At 33.1% G+C, this 20,464-nt stretch overlaps 2 protein-coding genes across 2 annotated transcripts; one reads left to right on the top strand and one right to left on the bottom strand.

Moving 5' to 3' along the window:
• On the bottom strand, positions 1–12,857 carry LOC126779641 (pyrimidodiazepine synthase-like). Its single transcript, XM_050503791.1, has 6 exons — positions 12,719–12,857; positions 6,857–7,027; positions 5,594–5,760; positions 4,150–4,252; positions 3,827–3,960; positions 1–3,351 (listed from the first exon to the last, which is right to left on the bottom strand). Exons 1-6 carry the CDS (start codon positions 12,744–12,746, stop codon positions 3,232–3,234), a joined length of 723 nt encoding a protein of 240 aa, XP_050359748.1. The 5' UTR covers positions 12,747–12,857; the 3' UTR covers positions 1–3,231.
• Positions 12,858–14,241: 1,384 nt separating this feature from the next.
• On the top strand, positions 14,242–18,502 carry LOC126779652 (gastrula zinc finger protein XlCGF49.1-like). Its single transcript, XM_050503804.1, has 4 exons — positions 14,242–14,532; positions 15,453–15,561; positions 16,259–16,449; positions 17,361–18,502. Exons 2-4 carry the CDS (start codon positions 15,464–15,466, stop codon positions 17,651–17,653), a joined length of 582 nt encoding a protein of 193 aa, XP_050359761.1. The 5' UTR covers positions 14,242–14,532; positions 15,453–15,463; the 3' UTR covers positions 17,654–18,502.
• The last annotated feature ends 1,962 nt before the right edge of the window (positions 18,503–20,464 follow it).

Below are 20,464 nucleotides of genomic sequence, written 5' to 3'. Positions count from 1 at the left end.
ATAAAATAACTTAAGCCCTTTTTATATTTAAATACATTTGTAAATATAAAAAAATATTTTGTTAATTAATAACTTTGACTTAAACTAAACTTAAATTAAAACAAAGAAAGAAATGATTCTATGAAAGTAAATACTTAAGCTTTAGCTTTGCGAAGACAACGAGTTCCATAAAAAAAAAAACAAATAAAAAAACCAAAATAAAAAAATACAAACACTATAAAGAATGATTTCGTTATTTAAAATAAGTTCAAAAAATTAAAAAACCTTCATATAAATCATACAGATTTTATCATAGGCAACAGATCAAACGATTACCTTCCAACATTAAGCAATTTTGCTCCCCTTAACAACAAAACAACTGTGGCCATACCAGTCATATAAAATAAAAACTATAAAAAAAGGCAAAGACAACTAGTGATCGTACGATTTTGTATTTAATCTATATATTATAGAAAAGATCATCCATTTCCCTAGTGTCTTTTTAAAAAGCGTTTAAATTTAAAAAACAAAACAGTTTTTTTTAAATAATGTTTGAAAACCAGATGGAATACAATTTTTAAATAAAACAAATACAAAGTAAATGTCATTCAGTAAAATCTATGTATAAGAGTATATAAATTCTATGTAGACAACGTACATACATAACGCATTATACAATACATATACAAATGTAATCAGCACCTGATTACATTTGTCACATTTGTGTGATCAAATTCGTTTAAACATTACAATATTTAAACAAATTTGACAGATCTAAAATATTTTGTATTCTTTTTATCACCACACGTGTAGTGGATATTTTTTTTCTTTTTTGGCATGTATCTACGCTAGTTGACCGCAAAATATTCTGCCAATGTCACGTATAAAAGAGATGACAAGGAAAACACTAATAAAACTATTTAGAATTGTGAAATGTCGATTGAAATCGATATTCAAGAACGGTAACAACGTTGGCGTTGAATTACACATGTATTACAAAGACGTAGTAATTAAAAAATTGTAAAAATTTTGTCATATAATAATATGAAATTAAAAAAAGGTAACTCAAAAAGTGACGAACGCAAATGACCGTGAAAAACAAATGAAACATAATTTAAAAAAAAGGGTTCGTTGCAACATATGTTACAAATAATAATAATTGCTTCAATAAAGGTTTTGTTTTAACTTTGATTCATTATACAAAAATAGTTTTATCTACTGATTGCGAGAAGTCTATATCAAACATTGTGTACAAAATAATCATATCACTGTTATTCCCTCATAATATAACGCAACGTGATGCGGTAAATAAATAAATAAGATTTGCTTGCGTAAAAAAACAAACAATTTAATTTTTTTTTAAGTGTTATTTTTTTGACAAAGACCGTTTGGTTTAAGATTCGAAAAGCGAAGTGAAGAATCCTGTTGTGCTAATGAAATTATAATGTAAATAATGTTAGCATGTATAAATACGAAACGATAAAAGAAATACCATGCAATTGTAATGTTGCCAGTGAAATTATAATATAACGAAATTGACAATAATCCTTTATATGTATTATTTCTTAATGATACTTCCACACTTTCGCATTCATGTTTCTTATTTCACTCGCATTTGATATTGATATTTAGACTTTGTTTCAAGTGGTTATTTTCATATTAGAAACCATATTTTTATCATCACACGTTCAAAAAAGGCACTTTTAATCTAATTTCATACAAAAAAATATATTTTACAAAATACTTGAATATAAAATGCAATAAAAAATATTAAAAATCTTGGTGACATTCTGTATATATATGTATGACTTATGTGAACACAAAGACATTATATATCATTACTTAGCTAATACATAACACTATTATCATATAATAAACTTCCTAATACCAATCTACTTACGTAAACTCAAACGGCTGTACTTATAAACGATGTGTAGTCGATTTAGTTAAACAATGCTGTCTTGTTCTTTCAAATGTCAAATAATGACAGCAAGTGAGCACGAGTGTTTAACTAAACAGCCACAACAGTTTTTTTTTTATTAGAATGTTTATAAAAAGGAGTTTTATTCCATATTTAATCTGCTGCCAAAACAAATTGTAACAGTGTTTTATAATAAAAACCGCATAATTGTCTGTACTATCGCCTCCATGCTGTCACAGATTGTTTATAATATAATAATTAAATTATTTCTTAAGATATTTGCAGATTATATATAACAAATATATAATAAAATATATTATAATATAAGGTTACATAAATACAATTACCTGAATCTAAAGCTGAGTCACCACAAGAGGTAAATTGTAACTTTTATTTAATTACAGAATATTTGAAATAAATTGTAAGCGAATATCTAGACATTCAGTGTTTACACACTAAATGCCTTACTTAAGTTTAGTAGGTAATTAGTTGAATTATGCTGTCTACTTCTTTCAAATTTCAAACTAACAATGTCAGAAAGAGACTGGTGTTTAACTAAACAGCGGCTAAGCAACGTTTATAAGTATTATGAAGCAATACGCGTTTTATTATGTTTATCTGTACTCTGATAATATATTTCATTACAGTGTAAATGCGCTGTCTAAATTTATACTAAAGATATTTTTGTGAAAACTAACTGTAAATACTTTTAAGACTAGGTTAGTTATTAACGGTACCAAAGGGTGAGGTGAATGACGTCTTTTTTTTCGAATATCAAATCAATGATGACAGAATGAGACAGATATGTTTAACTAAACGCCCACTAAACAATATTTCAAGGTGGTGTTACATACATATTAGGCTATAGTCAGACCTTTGCGATTAAGAAAATTGTATAGCGTAAAGCTACAGACACAAATACTTCAGAACAAAAGAAAACTGACCTCAAAATACATTTCTCATACGCACAAGTGTTTGTCTTAAATATTAATCTTTTATCAAAATGGATTTATTAAACTGGTTCAATAACGCTATATCGTACTATATTAGGCTCTATATAAGGTCCTCCAGACCGATTGCGGCCACGGCGGTCAATCTCAAGAGAGATTAGCCAACTACGCAGGTGCACTCTCTATTCCCTTACTCTCATAATCCGATGGGACGGCAATCCGACACGACCGGAAAGAGTTCGGGCGCAGGACCGACGTCTTTACGTGTTTCCGAAGCACGGGAGTTTACAGTGAAATATTGCTAATATTCATATAATTATAAAAAAATATCGCACGAGATCGCGCTACACAACCAGTGGATTTATGTTTATGTATAATAAATTACAGATAATATCCCATTGCATGTGTCCTTGCGTTTTCGTAGTAATCAAAATATTCTGAAGGTGAATTCGCGTGTTTTTTAACAACTTCATCCAGCTGCATTTGATCGCCCCAATCAGCCTGAAAATAAAGAATATTTATTACATTTTATATATTATAATTTAGTTTATAGGTAGACGGACGCAAATGGGCCACCTGATGTTAAGTGGTCATCAAAGCCTATAGGCATTGGCGATGTAAGAAGTATTTATCCATTCCTTACATCGGCAATGCGCCACAAACCTTGGGAACTAAGATTTTATGTCCCTTGTGCCTGTAATTACACTGGCTAACTCACCCTTCAAACCGGAACACAACAATACCAAGTACTGCTGTTTTGCGGTAGAATATCTGATGAGTGGGTGGTACCTAGGCAGACGGGCTTGTCCCGTCTGGTTTGTCGTTTTATATTTTAAGTACTAACACAAACCCCCCCCTCCACTCAAACGGAGTTGAACCCGCGTGCGGTAATGGTGGCTTATAAATCAACGTCCAATATCTTTGTCCATTTGTCTGACTTCCTATAAGCTTATAACTACGTAACTCAAGTACTTACAAAATTAGGGAACCTCGATTTCTTCTCGTCAAACTTTTTCTCATTTATGCATCGTAATAGGTACAGCCTTTCCACCCACGGCCATATCATGTAGTCTAGCATACCCGGTTTGTTTCCTCCAAAGTAATTTGTACCTTAAATTTATATTTTTATAATTATGGCACACCGTGTACACATGTTTAGGGATGTAATCTAGTTTATCGCTGTGTAAGTTCGTAAATTTAATCTATTTCCTGATTGTATTCTGTTTGTGTACCTATATAATAAGCTTATCTTTTCTGTTTACAGAATGAATGAATGAATGAATGAATGAATGGACTCACCTCTCAAAGCTAGCTCCTTCTCAAATATCTCCATCGTTTGGATTATTTGTTCGCTGCCGAATGCGAAGTTTGTGTCGAAACACTCTAGACTTCCTTTTATTAACTGAAAATAAAGAAATACATTATATAAGTTACCAGTACCAACCCGCATTGGAGCAGCGTGGTGGAATAAGCTCCAAACCTTCTCCTCAAAATGAGGAGAGGAGGCCTTTAGCCCAGCAGTGGGACATTCATAGGCTGTTTCGAATTTCGGAAGTTACCAGTAATTACATAGAATACATCCTATGATATTAATTATTAGTATTCGCTCGTCGATTCGCTTGTGTTCGGGAATGGGCGGGTGTACAAAAGTAAAGACTTGGGATTCAAGTTTGCCTCATACCAAATTTTATCAAAATTTGTTCTGTGGTTTAGCCGTGAAAGCGTAACAGACAAACAGAGTGATTTTCGCATTTGTTATATGGCAATGTCTATGAGCGGTGGTGGCCACTTAACATCATGTGCCCCACTTTTCCTGTAGTTACACTGACCCTCTCATCCTTCAAACCGGAATACAACAATACTAAGCATTGCCTGAATGCCTGAATATATGATGAGTGGCTGGTACCTACTCAGACAGTCCTTACTCCCTGTCTCTCCTGTCCCCTTGCACAAAGTCTTACCACCAAGTAAAATGGTACTCTATTATCGAGAGTGTATATATAAAAAACTAAACTATAATCCCTTTAAATTATTACCACAGACTGTTAAAAAAGAGAAAACAGTGATTGAATTATAATGGCGCATCCACACATGTCATGGCTTTGACGGCGCTTTTAATGCCAATAATTATTTCGATAGCACATAGCATTAGTTAATAATTTGAGAGGATTTTGTAATACATCACATGAACTCGCATTTAAAGTGGTTGAATTATTGGTGAAAATTACGGCCATTAGGGCTTTTCTGTAAGAACAAACTCGAGAATCACCGCAGAAACGGTCGTGAAATGTCAGAAAGTGATATGCGACTTTGACCATTATAATTATAACATTTCATGAATACACCAGCGTAAGTCAGCCAACGTTCCACAGGTGAACTCACTTATACTCATGAGTTCATACAAAGCAGTGCAGGTATTTTTTGTGTTTATATCGTATAGGTATAGGTGTAGACGGATGAGCATATGGGCCACCTGACGGTAAGTGGTCACCAACGCCCATAGACATTGGCATTGTTAGAAATGTTAACCATCGCTTACATCACCAATGCGCCACCAACCTTGGGAACTAACATGTTAAGTCCCTTGTGCCTGTAATTACACTGACTCACTTACCCTTCAAACCGGAACACAACAATACCAAGTACTGCTGTTTTGCGGTAGAATATCTGATGAGTGGGTGGTACCTACCCAGATAAGCTCGCACAAAGCCCTACCACCAGTAATGATGTACGATTGACTCACCTCATTAAACCTCTCTATAAGCAGCCTATCCTGTGCCTTCACGTACGGATCTCTGGAATGTAACGGGTTCCGCGTGTATTTCTCATCCAAGTAATCGCATATGACAACACTTTCGAACAAGCACTTGTCTCCTTGTTCCGTCGGTATCTCAAGAACGGGAATTTTTACTGAAACAAAAATACTGTTTTAGACATGATTTTTTTGCAGTAATATTAATTCTTGGCCTGGCTGTTACCAAAATATTTAATCTTAAGTCTTAAACTTTGTTATCACATATAACTATATATATATATATATATATATATATATATATATATATATATATATATAAGCTTTCAGTATCTGAATGTATCATCAAGTACAATGATGATGAAATCCTCCAGACCGATTTCGGCCACAGCGGTCAATCTCAAGAGAGTTTAGCCAACTGCCCAGAACATATTAAAGTGCACAAGTGTGTGCGCAAATACAGGTGGACTCTCTATTCCCTAACTCTAATAATCCGAAGTAACGTCAATCCAACACGACCGGAAAGAGTTCAGACGCAGGACCAACGGCTTTACGTGCATTCCGAGGCACGGGAGTGAACACACTTCCAACTTCTGCGGCCTTACATCAAGCCACTAGACCAACGAGGCAGTCTTATAAATATCTATAGACATATCAACATCCGATGTTTTTAAAATTATCAACAGTCCTAAACGCGAATCGTATTTATGAATCGATATTTAAATATTTGTACCAGTAAGAAATCGATTTAACCTTCTCCATAAATAAAAACAAAGCTTAAAATAATAGTCTTTATTAACAATCATATTAAAATACCAAAAATAATATGATGATGATATCCTCCTGACCCATTTCGACCGAGATTAGCCAACTGCCCAGAACATATAGTGCACAAGTGTGTGCACATACACAGGTGCATTCCCCATTCCCTAACTCTCATAATCCGATAGGACGACAATCAGACAAAACCGGAAAGTGTTCAGACGTAGGACTGGAGAGAATGCACTCACTATCAACGTCCCGACTCCGGGCTGCTACAAAGAATTTTCGACAGAAATTCAATCACTTTTTATCGACCCGATCTGGTGTTTGAATCCAGTATCATCGGCCTTATGTATAGCTAGACCTACGTGGCATACAAATTGTCCGATGCAGATCTAGATATGAACCAGCAAATTAAGATTCACGCGTTCTACTCATTAAGCCATCTCGGCTAATAGACGACCCAATTAAATTAAAAAAACACAAACTCACGTCTAGGATTTTTGGCTTTGAACCACTCGGGTAAATGGAGGGGGTCCAGTCGGTATACTTCATATTTCGCTTTTTTAGCTTCCAATATTAATAAAACTCGGTGACCGTATGGGTTCATGTCCACGTGGTATAGCCTGAGCTTGTCTGTGAGTCGCGGTGGTGAAACGGCTCCTGAAAGAAAGAGTTATGACGTCATTACAAAGAGAAATTCGTCATGACAATACATAATATAATATCCTGGGATATTTTAACACACGGCCATCTGATCCCAAATTAAGCTTATACAGAGCTCGTACTATGGAAACCAGACAACTGATATACTACATATACTATTTTTCTTTTGTAAATACATACTTATATAGATAATTACACCCAGACTCAGGACAAACAGACATGTTTATGCACACAAATATCTGTCCTGGGTGGGAATTGAACCCCCAGCCTTCGGCGTGAAAGGCCACATCCACCAACCACGCCAACCGGCTCGTCAAAATATATGTTCGTATCTGTTTAAGACTTGATGATGATGCTGTTTAATCGTTATATAAAGAATTATTTGATTTTTGTATGTTTGTTTGTAATGGATAAACGTAAAAACTACTAAACCGATTTTAAAAATTCTTTCCCTTATTGGAAGTTACATTATTAGCGAGTAACATAATCCATTTTATGACGAAGTTGGTCGCAAGTTATATATGTCACTGTAGCATGCACAATCGATCCGGTGGCGCTCCGCGTTAAGACGGAAAGGGTTACCGCTGGTTTTTTAGTTGGTATTTAGATGTACGGGACGCACTCGGCGCCTTGGACACTTGCAAGCCCTACATACCGCCCCACTGTTCCCACGTAATGTGTTTTTTCAGCGTTAAAAAGGGTAGCTAGTTATATACACTTTGTTGTACCTCGTCACAAGATGGCGCTGCAAGCCATTAAATTATATGCCATTCAACTAATCACCATGATATTTGGTGTCTACGTGTGCTTGTTTTTTTAATATAAAACTTGATCTACTTACATTAAATCAAATTATTATTTATTTATTTAAAAAGGCACATCTACATTATATATTTATTAAACATTTGTAAATTCAAAACAATTAAAAGACAACTATCTGATATATGTATTATGACAAAAACACGTACAGAAAAAAAAAATTAAGATATATCCTGCCTGGTAATCAAAAATACAGACATTTTTTATCATATATTTAATCTTATGTAATATGCGTTATTTACTAAGGTTATTTAAAAAACTATTCAAATTTATTAATAAGTATATCTGCGGAATCCTATTATAGGAATACATTGCCCCAGGAAAGATCTAAAAGTTAATGGAGCCGGAAATCGGAACGTCAGATATATCTGGAAGACCTAAATATAAGCAGATGTTGAAGCTACGTGCTGCTGCGTTTAGGAACGCAATAATTACCTAGAATCCAGGTCAAGGTAACCGCGTGCGAGAATTACTAAGCAACAATTCATGAACGCATATCACATACATATCACATTATATATTATATTATTATTAATTACATTATAATAAGAAATACACAGACTAACAAAGTTTCCAATATATTCGAAATTTTACTCTGCCTGCATGTTACGCTTTCACGGCTAAACGTCAAAAGCCAGCTTGAAGGGCTATATACAATATGCTCGAAACATACTTTTTTATACCTAAAACCTGCTCCCTTTCCTTAAAAACGAGCGAAGCCGCAAGCGAAAACTATTATTAAATAATTAATTACAAGTATGATACAAGGGCACACGTTATAATTTAAAAAATTAATAAAATATGTATATCTTTGACCGAATGTATCCACTCCTTGTGCCGGAATATATTAAAAAAAAAAGAAAAGTGCGTCATCGCCTGTCATAGATGATAGAAGAAGAAAATAACTTTTGGCGCGAAGTTTGGGTGCTTCGAACATACAATTACTTGAATTGTCATTTTTAGTTGGTTTTGTTAACATTTAAAGTAATTAATGATTGTGTTGTTTGTTATTTGTGTATTTCTTATTATAAAGTCAATACTTATTTATGTATCATTTTAAAAAGTCATTTTCGCTTCTGGTTTGTAAGAATAGGAGAATATTTAACAAATTACATTTAAACAATTTCCTCCAGCAAGCGAACAACCAATCCAATAACTCCACTAAAAATGTCTTATAATTAAGCAAATAATTAAACAACTAGATATTTTAACAGGAAATTAATAATTAAATTTATATTTATTTCAATTCTGAAATCTATTTAGGATTTTTTTGTTAAATATTTAATTTAGCAATCAGTTTCGACGACGCACAGCGGTGTCTGAAATCACTCAGGAAGAAATGAACTTTATTAATGTTACTCTTATATTATTTTATAATGCATATCTACTAAGCCGAGATGGCCCATTCTGCCACGTGTGTATTCCACCAACCCGCACTGAAGCAGCTTGGTGGAATAAAATCCAAACCTTCTCCTCAAAAAATTGAGAGGCCTTTGACCCAGCAGTGGGACATTCAGAGGCTGTTACGGATATGGTATATCTACTTAGTCTGATTTGGGAGTAATATTATATGATTCTGAAAGATTACGATTCAAAAGCACTAACAAAACGCTTGATTCTATTACCCTCCGAACACCTAAATATTTTCTTGTATATGTTTATCAATCTGTTTAATATATTTCACAGTATAAAATATATTTCACCTGTACGAAGTTGGTAAGTTTTATAATTTTTATATTAACTAATATAAGCACATACCAACCTTCACACAGAGTGTGCACACACATACCTATTTATATACACCAGACCTATTTACTACACACCAGTAAAAGCAAAGCCCTACCACCAGTAAAATCTTAGTTCTCGGTACACGGTAACTGAGACTTCGAGCGTCAAACAAGTACGCTTAAGATTTCGAGCGTCAGATGACGGCAGCGTAAGATTATTTACACATAAATTCTCATGAATACCTTAGTACCCATTTTTTTTTATTTCCCGGTACTTTTCTGTTTAATATATTTTCACTTAATCCTGCAATCACTGTATTCATAAATTCCACGAAACGTGCACAATTAACATCATTTTGTATTGTATTAATGGCGGACCAATGGATTACGTTTATAACGAAATTCTTTACTAGCATGGCCCTCGATCAAAACATAACTTGTTATATACATTTAAGTATTTATATAAAGGACTAATATGCACTTATTATGTGAGAAGCTTGTTGTGGGGGGAGGGTATTTGACAGGTGTTAAGTGAAACAAAAGTCCTTTCTTGAGGTTTAAGCTCTTTATGAAAATTTCTCAAAATCTCTTCGGGCGTTTAGAAAGACTTAACAGACATTCAGAATGACTTCATATAATACAAGTATATATTGTATATTGTTACTTGAGGTGTGAATGTACTGATGGTAATGCTTTGTGTAAGCTCGTCTGGGTAGGTACCACCCACTCATCAGATATTCTACCGCAAAACAGCAGTACTTGTTATTGTTGTGTTCCGGTTTGAAGGCCAGTGTAATTACAGGCACAAGGGACATAAAATATTAGTTCCCAAGGTTGGTGGCGCATTGGATATGTAAGCGATGGTTGACATTTCTTACAATGCCAATGTCTAAGGGCGTTTGGTGACCACTTACCATCATGGCCCATATGCTCGTCCGCCTTCCTATTCTAAAAAAAAAAAGAGAATTTCAGTTGTACAATACAGCATTCATTACATCCGATTGTTAAATGAACGTTTTTACTTTTACCTGTTAATTAAAACTTCTTCGTTACTTTCGCAAACGGAATCAACCTACCATGAAAGGCATGTTTTATTGTAATAAAAAAAAATCTTTAACTGATAAAATTGAACTTTCTCTTATCGTACATTGTTATTTTATAACACAAATTTTTATCAAAATACAAATAATTGTGACGTAATTAAACTTTAATTTCTTCATAATTACTAATATTAATACTATTTGTTGGTTCGTTTTATAAAAAGTGTATAAGAAATAACCTCGTTGAGCTAGTGGCTAGATACAGGGCCGCAGACCCCGAAGTCCTGGGTTCACACCCTACGTGGGGACTATAAAAGATCTGTCCAAGATTCTCAGTAGCAACCCGGAGTCTGAAAGTTTGGAAATCTGTACATTCCTGCTTCGGCGCGCACCTAACCTCTTTCCGGTCGTGTCGGATTGTCTCATCGGATGATGAGACAGAGCTAGGGAAAAAAGAGTGTACCTGTGTTTGCGCACACACTTGTGCACTGAAATATGTCCTAGATGTGCGAATTTTTTTAACGTCAAGAAGCACCACACTTGGGAACTAAGATGTTATGTTCCTTGTGACTGGAGTTACACTGGCGCACCCTCTAAGCCGAAACACAAGAATAAATATGCTACTAAGCGGTAGAATATATAACGTGTGGGTGGTGCTAACTCTTAACCCTAACACCAAGTAAGCGTATAAAACAAATACGAATAAAAAAAAATAAGAAACATTTAATGAAATTCTCTATTTTATTATTTAATTATTAATTTATCAACCTTCTCCTCAAAAGGGAGAGGAGGCCTTAGCCCAGCTGTGAGACATTAACAGGCTGTTACTGTATTAATTTATCATATTTTTTGTTATTTATTTCTACCTTCATTAATTAAAGCCGATTGTGAGAATTATGAATTGCACTATAATTGTAAACATATTTAATTAACGTCGTGATTTATTTTTGTTTATTTTATAAATACACCAATGTTGTTTCCGATCATAAAACCTCCAAACAAATATTATAAACGCAAAATTAAGTTTGTTTGTGTTTTCAAGTCGTTAACTTAACAATCGATTTTTATGAAATTTGCATATCCGTTGCTAGGGGTACGGAAGTCGGAAAAGGACATACGGTACCGCAGGTGGACCCCCCTCCACACGTGTGGGTTTAACCGCGGAAACTAGTACCTAAATAATAAATTTGAGCTTCAAACAACAGCAACAGCTAAGACGTCTTAGATTTGCTTTTATTTATATTATAAATAAATGATTAAACGTTTTTGTAATTCTCGGACGTCCGGACCTGTTTTTTTTATACATGCAAATAGCATGACTCACGAAAAGTATGACTTTACGTACATAATATTTCTTGTTGTAAAATTAATGAAAATTTATTTTAAATAAATTTCATTTTCGTTAATTATATTTATGTTTAAAAAGATAGGTTATTTTTTTTTATAAAAACCAAAAAAAAATGGTATGAAAAAGGGATCTATATATAGATATTCATTCCTGCTAATTTTTTAAAAGAAATCATTTAGAACGAGATAACTTTGTGGTATTTCAGTATTATTTAGAAATAGGTCACGTATCTTTTATCTAAACTTTGCGATCGCTTGTAGTCGAGATTCAATTTGTAACGAAATTTATTTACATTTCATTTTTTATATTATAAACACAATAAATATGTTAGACAATTTTAGTTGTTTACATAGATATTAATAAATTCTTATAATTATTATAATATATTTTTACTGATAGTAAGATAACTTCCAACGCAGATGCATTAACGAAACGTTGCACACATGACATCATCAACAGCTGTTTTCTATTTACACTTGTTAATTCTATTATAATAAATAAATTAATAAATATATATAACTTAAATTTACGTTAAAATGAGAAATAATGCGTCACCACTAAAAATTTAATAAAACCACCTATATTCGGATATATATGCAACTTTTAGACTATTTTATCATTTATGTATTAAATGAATTAATTATCTATTATAATTATATCATTTAGTAACCAAGAAAATACTATCAATTAAAAAAAAATTAAATGCAAAGATATTGAAAAATTATGCCAATCCAATATAAAATAAATTACATACCTGCTCTCCTTTGTGAATAATATGACATTTTAGCACTTTTCTCTCAATTAAACAATTAAAACAAAACTCTTTTTAGACCGTACTTTCGCGTTCGGTATCCAATGTGGAAATAGATACGTCACATTTAAAATAAGCAGCTATGACATCATGTCGACCCGATTATCAAAAACCCGGACATGTTGTGGAAATATAAACATTGTACGAAAACGCAACGCAGAAGCTACATTTCAATTTGGTCGGGTTATTTTATAAGGTCGCGGAACGCAGACGTAACTTTAGGTAGGTATTTTTTTATTGATTTACCTACATCGTTCATGTAGTTTTTAATTTTAAAGTGTATTCAATATTTTCTATATCTAATATAAAAAATGATAGCTTTCAAATTAAAATATTAGTTTTGCGGAATTCACAAATTGAACGATAAGTATAAGTGTTTTTTTTATTAAGTAATAACATAAAAAAATATAAGGGTACTCAATCTTTTGAAAACCTTTTAAGTACCTTATTACTTAGATAAGTAGTAAGGTATAATTTATTAGAATAGAAAGATAAAAGGATATTTTTATTAAAAACATTGAACATTCGTATTAAAAGTATTTTTATACGTAGGCATAGGTTTTTATATTTCATTAATATAATTTCACGAGTATTTGGGATGCCAGATTAAAAAATAATTCTATTACTCAATAAATTTGTTTTATTTTTTTTAATCGAAGAGTCGATTTTGATTCTTGATTAGTCAAAGTTTTAGGTACTTAATACTAATTTCTACGGATTTATTTTTCTATTTGTTTATTAAGAGCGAGCAGTTCAAACATAAAAAAAAAGTTTTTATGGAATAACAATGTCCATATGATATATACTTTACTTATAATGCATTCATCAGTGTCATCGCTTATTTATCAAAAAAAATCACTTGTGTATTGTTATATCTTATATATAAACGCATATGTAAGTAATGTAATGTCTTTTCAAATTTTATTTAGTTACATAAGAAATATTTAATTTGAATATTAAATTAGGCATATAGAAATAAAAAATAGCTACTGTACAAATTATGAGTGTGTGGAATGATGGTAAGAATGCTAGTAACCTTTCTCCGGTAACGATTCTTATACTCTTGACGAAAAATATATGCAGTCCTGCCATGCAGTGGAGCCAATAGAACAGTGTAAATTTTATATATATAATATTTATATTGACGAGCCGGTTGGCGTGGTTGGTAGAACACTTGCCTTTCACGCCAAAGGTTGTGGGTTCGATTCCCACCCAGGACAGACATTTGTGTGCTTGAACATGTCTGTTTGTCCTGAGTCTGGGTGTAATTATCTATATAAGTATGTATTTACAAAAGAAAAGTAGTATATGTAGTATATCAGTTGTCTGGTTTCCATGGCACAGGCTTTGTACAAACTTAATTTGGGATCAGATGGCCGTGTGTGAAAAATGTCCCAGGATATTATTATATTATTATTATTATATATAATTTATATATATATGATCTCTCTATGTATATATATATATATACATAGTCAGAGGTAGATACTAGGTAAACTGTAAATAGTACAAACTTACAATTTAAGATAAGGTAACCCAAGAAGCTGCAGTCACTTTGACAGTTCGTAATTATTGAATTTTTTTACTTCGTGTAAACAATAGTTTAAATACAATTTAATTATTATTATTTATGTATTAACGATAAGTGAAACATAATATATTATAAATATATTTATTTTTACAATAACGAAATTCGGAGGGTGTAATTGCAGTAATTTAATGCAAGTTAATAACAAAAAACTGGTCAAACAAGTTACGTGAGTGAAATATTCTGTTATGTTTCAATTATTTTAATAATTGTTTAGAGGTATTTGATTATTTTCAATGCATTAAAATTGTTTGAATTTTGAAAATATGTTAATTTAGGAAAAGTTTACGTTATGTTAAAATGAGTAGGAATTATTTTATGAAAACAAAATAATACAGATATTTATATTTAATACGAAAAATCAAGAAAGTTGTACATTTATCATAAAAATAAGATATACTTAACATATATTTACATTAAAAATCAATGATTTTTCATTTATATTAATAAAAGTTAATCATATTCAAATATACCTGCAAATATTCTTTATTCAAGTACTCTCTTTTGAATTTTCATATTACAGTATTGAGTTAAGTGTAAAGCTAAAGCGGTTTGGAATGTAGAATCTACTGAGAAACACCGACAAGAAGTTTCATAGTTACACAGTTACAGTTTTTCATATTTTTAAATTACAGAGTTGATCAAGTTCAATTAAATTTATATATATCCTGCTTACGTACTTTACAGCCTGTGAATGTCCCACTGCTGGGCTAAGGCCTCCTCTCCCTTTTTGAGGAGGAGGTTTGAAGCTCATTCCACCATGCTCCAAGCTTGGTGGAATACACATGTGGCAGAATTTCAGTGATATTAGACATGCAGGTTTCCTCACAATGTTTTCCTTCACCATAAAGCACGAGATGAATTATAATTACAAATTAAGCACATAAAAATTTAGTGGTGCTTGCCCGGGTTTGAATCCATGATTATCTGTTAAGATTTACGCGTTACTACTGGGCCATCTCGGCTATATCCTGCTTGGTAATCAATAAATACTAACTCAATGCTTATTTATATATAATCTTGTGTTTTCCCTTCCATATTTATCAAAGATAAAACATTTAATTTAATACTGAATTTTAAATATTTCAGAATATTTTATAATGGAAGAAATAGCAGTACACCCAGTGGAAGAAATTGTTATAAAGTGCGAAGTTATTGAAATATCTGATGAGGATGTAGATACACAAGAACCGAAAAAGTATGTTCAAATTTTGACATTACTTACCGTATCGCTAAATTCTATAATTTACTTTAAAAATGCTTAGTGATATTTAACTCTTGTCGTCTAAATGGTAACGGAACAGTTAAATTTTTGAAATTACATATCATATGGTGGTAGGGTAGGGCTTTGTGCAACCCATCTGGGTAGGTACCACCCACTCATCATATATTATAACTACTAAACAACAACAATACATAGTATTGTATTCCGGTTAAAAGGGTGAGTGAGCCAATGTAACTACAGACACAATGGACATAGCATCTTAGTTCTTAAGATTAATTACGCATTGATATGATTTTATTCACAGATTTGTCGGTAAATGTTGAATTTCAATAATTATATTAAACAGTTTAACTATATTTTAAAAGATTTTTAGAATAAATAAAAGTCCTCATGTTTCTTGTTAATCTATGCTGGTGAACTAAGAGATCATATGTCTAATGTAAATTGCATAACAGCATATAGTACATTTGCTTAACAGCCAATGAAAGTTATTGGAATTTACTGTGTAGAAATTTGTGGTAGCTGTACGTTAAACTTATTTCTGTAATATGACAGTTAAAAATGTATATATTTTAGTAAAATATATTTGATTTATAATTATTAATTATAAGACAAATTTAGATTCTATATAATTATTTATTTGTAAGGAAATGTTTGTTTCGTTATTCAGGAAACGTCGTAAACGAATCACTCCGAAGGAACCGCAGCCCTGTGATATTTGTGGTAAAACTTTCCAAACTGGCTATGAGCTTAAGAAACATAAACGAACACACACAGGCGAACGTCCATACATGTGTACGACTTGTGGGAAAACATACACACAGCTCGGACATCTAAGTATCCATAGTTTATCACATAAAGGTATAAAATATTTTTAATTATTTATTATATTTGTTCAGTGTATTACTGGTGGTAGGGCTTTGTGCAAGCTCGTCTGGGTAGGTACCACCCACTCATCAGATATTCTACCGCAAAACAGCAGTACTTTGTATTGTTGTTTTCTGATGTGAAGGGTGAGTGAGTCAGTGTAATTACAGGCACAAGGGACATAACATCTTAGTTCCCAAGATAGGTGGCGCATTGGCTATGTAAGCGATGGTTAACATTTCTTACAGTGCCAATGTCTATAGGCATTGGTGACTACTTACCATCAGGTTGCTCCTCGTAAGCTCGTCTTCCTATTCTATTAAAAAAAAAAAGTATCGTACCTCAACTGGGTTATCCCGTGTCGGGTCAAAAAAACGTTGTTGTCAGAAATTTTCAGTACCAGCTCAGAATTTAAAAGTTGCCAGTGCAAAATATTCATATGCGTCAATAGTCAAATAAAACCTGTGTGATGCTGCATCTCCACTGTCCAGTTTTGTCGGATTTGTTTGTTCCATGAGATTATTACAAAGAAAGAGAGCTGTGTTACACAAATTTGTGCACTATATTAAATCCTGTGCAGTTCTTCAGGGCGTTATTCTATATATCACCCCTTAACACAAGAATGAACCACTCATTCTTTTGAGTGTCACGGTAGCATGCGCAAGCGATCCCGTGGCGCTCCTCGTTAAGACGGAAAGGGTAGCGCTGGTTTTTTAGTGGGTATTATTGGGTTGTTTAGTGATGTTTGGGGTGCGCTCGGCGCCTTGGACACCGGCGAGTCCCACATACCCCCCTGTGTACTGCCACTTACCAACAGGGGAGACTTTTGGAGTTTTTGCTTATCTGCCTTCTTAAAATAAAAATAAAATGCATATGTTCAATTTTATATATATCTTTGTTTTCAGGTATTAAAAATTTTAATTGCAACGAATGCGGGTCGTCTTTTTACAGAAAAGCAGACTTGGACAGACACGAAAAGATCCACACGGGCGAGAAACCATTCCAGTGCGAAATATGTTCAAAAAGTTTCACACAGAAAAACAATTTGGTGATGCATTTCAAAATGCACATCGGTGATAAACCCCACAAGTGCGAAGTTTGCAGCAAAAGATTCTTGACGAGAAGCAAAATGATGTTGCATTCGAAGAAACATGACAAAGAGAAGAAAAAGAAACACGACTTCTTGGGTCATATTTAATTTTGGCGGGAAACAAGTGTCATTGGAGCTGTCAAATTATAAATTCGGATTTTTTCGGAAATCGTCGGCCGTTATCGGAACGTCGTTTTCGAATGTGCAAAACAAATTGTTGTGTCTTATGAAATCAGGAGGACATTTAACGTTACGCATGTGCGATACAAATCATATATAAATACAATATTTATATATTGGTATTAAATTTGATATCTATGTATCGGAGACCACATATATATTCGAATATCCGCAGATATTGGTATATATTGAATGTTCGATATCGTTGCAAATGTCAATTGTCAAACGAAGTACGCGGGAACGCGAATAGGATTAAAAAATAAATAAACAATATTAAAACTTTGTGCGTTGTTATTGAGCTGATATACGATTTTTTTAACAAAGGTGTATATCGATATTTTTTTGTGGAAATATCAAACTCGGATATTGATGTTTTTAAAAATATCAAGTCCTAAACGCGAATCGTATTTATGAATCGATATTTAAATATTTGTAACTGTAAGAAATCGATTTAACCTTCTCCATAAATAAAAACAAAGCTTAAAATAAAAGTCTTTATTAACAAACATATTAAAATATATTTTTTTTATACTGGATAAAACCGAACGTCAAAAACAGTAAAATAAGTATCGATACACGCCAGAAAAAAAAAACTGATATCATCTAGTACCGGATTTATTTTCAGAGTAAGGTCCTCCGGACCGATTTCGGGCACGGCGACCAATTTCCAAAGAGATTAGCCAACTACTGCTGCTTGGTACCGATAGATGGCGCTGTATTGTCGAGTTATTATTATATTTATTTATTATCTGTATAAATAAAAAAAAATTAAGTGTCTGTCTTTGATTTCAAATTCCTTTTTTTAAGTTAATATGTTTAATTTCACCATTTTTTTGGCGGTTTGTCCATGATAATATAGTGCACGAGTGTGTGCGCAAATACAGGTGCACTCTCCATTTCCTACCTCTCATAATACGATGGCCATCCGACACGACCGGAACGAGGCACGGGAGTGTACACACTTCCAACTTACAGACTCCGGGCTGCTACTGAGAATTTTCTGACAAAAAAACCCCAATAACTTTTTATTGACCCGACCTGGGAATTGAACGCAGGCTTCCAGGTCTGTCCATCAAGCAACTTTTTTTTTATTAAGAATATATATACGACATCATATATTGATAACCAATACATATATTGAATACTCCTTGAAGAAGATATTTCCCAATGCCTACATTTTATGCATATTGTTTAGTTTTGGAGGGAAAGTGTCAATTAAACTGTCATCCACTTGTCAGCTGTCTGTTCGTTTATCTTCGGATTTTTTCGGCACGTGGTTTTCACATGTGCAAATTGTCTTAAATAAATATAATCATTGGTATGTCTGTTCCCGATCTTTTATTTTATTTTATATAAATGGACGCGTATTAACAATACACGAAACGTCCAAAAATCGAAATAAACATTTTTAATTTCAAAAAGTAAAAATTTGGTACCGATAAATGGCGCTGTATTGTCGAGTTATTATCTTGGGACATAATAATATCCTGGGACATTTTTCACACACGGCCATCTGATCCCAAATTAAGCTTGTACAAAGCTTGTGCTATGGAAACCAGACAACTGATATACTACATATACTACTTTTTTTTTGTAAATACATACTTATATAGATAATTACACCCAGACTCAGGACAAACATTCATGTTCATGCACACAAACGTCTGTCCTGGGTGGGAATCGAACCCACAACCTTCGGCGTGAAAGGCAAGTGTTCTACCAACCACGCCAACCGGCTCGGTTATTATTATATTTATTTATTATCTGTATAAATAAATAAAATTTAAGTGTCTGTCTTTGATTTCAAATGCCTTTTTTAAGTTAATATGTTTAATTTCACCATTTTTTTGCCGGTTTGTCCATAATAATTTAATGGTCGATAAAAAAATTACAAATATAAATAATTAGATTACTTAATATGGAATATGTATGTTCGAGGTGCCGTTTAATATTAATTTCATCAAAATAGGTTGAGTCTTTTAAAAGTTATACAAGAAAGTTTTCGCATAGATTATTCCAATCGAAGGAGTTAAGATAAACGAACCTTTGATTTACATATTCCCAGTGGCGTAGCAAGGGGTGCGGTGGGAAAGCCCTGCACCGGGCGTCACTTTGAGGGGGGCAGCATTTCAAAGGTGGCAATGATAACTTGTTTACTAATAATACGCATTATTATCGATGATCTTTTACTTTTACTTTTACATTACTGGTGGTAGGGCTTTGTGCAAGCTCGTCTGGGTAGGTACCACCCACTCATCAGATATTCTACCGCAAAACAGCAATACTTGATATTGTTGTGTTCCGGTTTGAAGGGTGAGTGAGCCAGTGTAATTACAGGCACAAGGGACATAAAATCTTAGTTCCCAAGGTTGGTGGCGCATTGGCTATAAGCAATGGTTGACATTTCTTACAATGCCAATGTCTAAGGGCGTTTGGTGACCACTTACCATCAGGTGGCCCATATGCTCGTCCACCTTCCTATTCTATAAAAAAAAAAAAAACTCGTTTTTTTACATATATTTTGATCGTATGTCAATGTCATATTTACTTGTAAGATTAGTGTTATTTAATATCAGGTATATTAAAATTGTTTGTAATCCCACTTTATTATAATTCATCTCAAAAATAAGGGCGTAAAATTTGTGACTCGCTCCTAATGCTAGGTGGTCTATGTTCCGCCACTGCATATTCCATGCGATTTTGATAGCTCTGCTATATTATGCCCTACAAACAGTTCTC

Source organism: Nymphalis io, chromosome 29 (genome assembly GCF_905147045.1).
Source record: "Nymphalis io chromosome 29, ilAglIoxx1.1, whole genome shotgun sequence".
In the NCBI taxonomy this organism is placed as follows: domain Eukaryota; kingdom Metazoa; phylum Arthropoda; class Insecta; order Lepidoptera; family Nymphalidae; genus Nymphalis; species Nymphalis io.
Note: the sequence above shows the minus strand (reverse complement) of the source record. Positions and strands in the feature narration are given on the sequence as shown.

What these genes read in the sequence shown, in the direction of transcription:
- LOC126779641 (XM_050503791.1), bottom strand. Translation starts at nt 12,746, where the DNA reads ATGTCATATTATTCACAAAGGAGAGCAG. An exon ending in CAAAGCCAAAAATCCTAGAC is followed by an intron (nt 5,761 to 6,856) that starts GTGAGTTTGTGT and finishes TTTTTGTTTCAG; the next exon opens with TAAAAATTCCCGTTCTTGAG. An exon ending in TTATAGAGAGGTTTAATGAG is followed by an intron (nt 4,253 to 5,593) that starts GTGAGTCAATCG and finishes CTTTATTTTCAG; the next exon opens with TTAATAAAAGGAAGTCTAGA.
- LOC126779652 (XM_050503804.1), top strand. Translation starts at nt 15,464, where the DNA reads ATGGAAGAAATAGCAGTACACCCAGTGGAAGAAATTGTTATAAAGTGC. An exon ending in GATACACAAGAACCGAAAAA is followed by an intron (nt 15,562 to 16,258) that starts GTATGTTCAAAT and finishes TTCGTTATTCAG; the next exon opens with GAAACGTCGTAAACGAATCA. An exon ending in CCATAGTTTATCACATAAAG is followed by an intron (nt 16,450 to 17,360) that starts GTATAAAATATT and finishes CTTTGTTTTCAG; the next exon opens with GTATTAAAAATTTTAATTGC.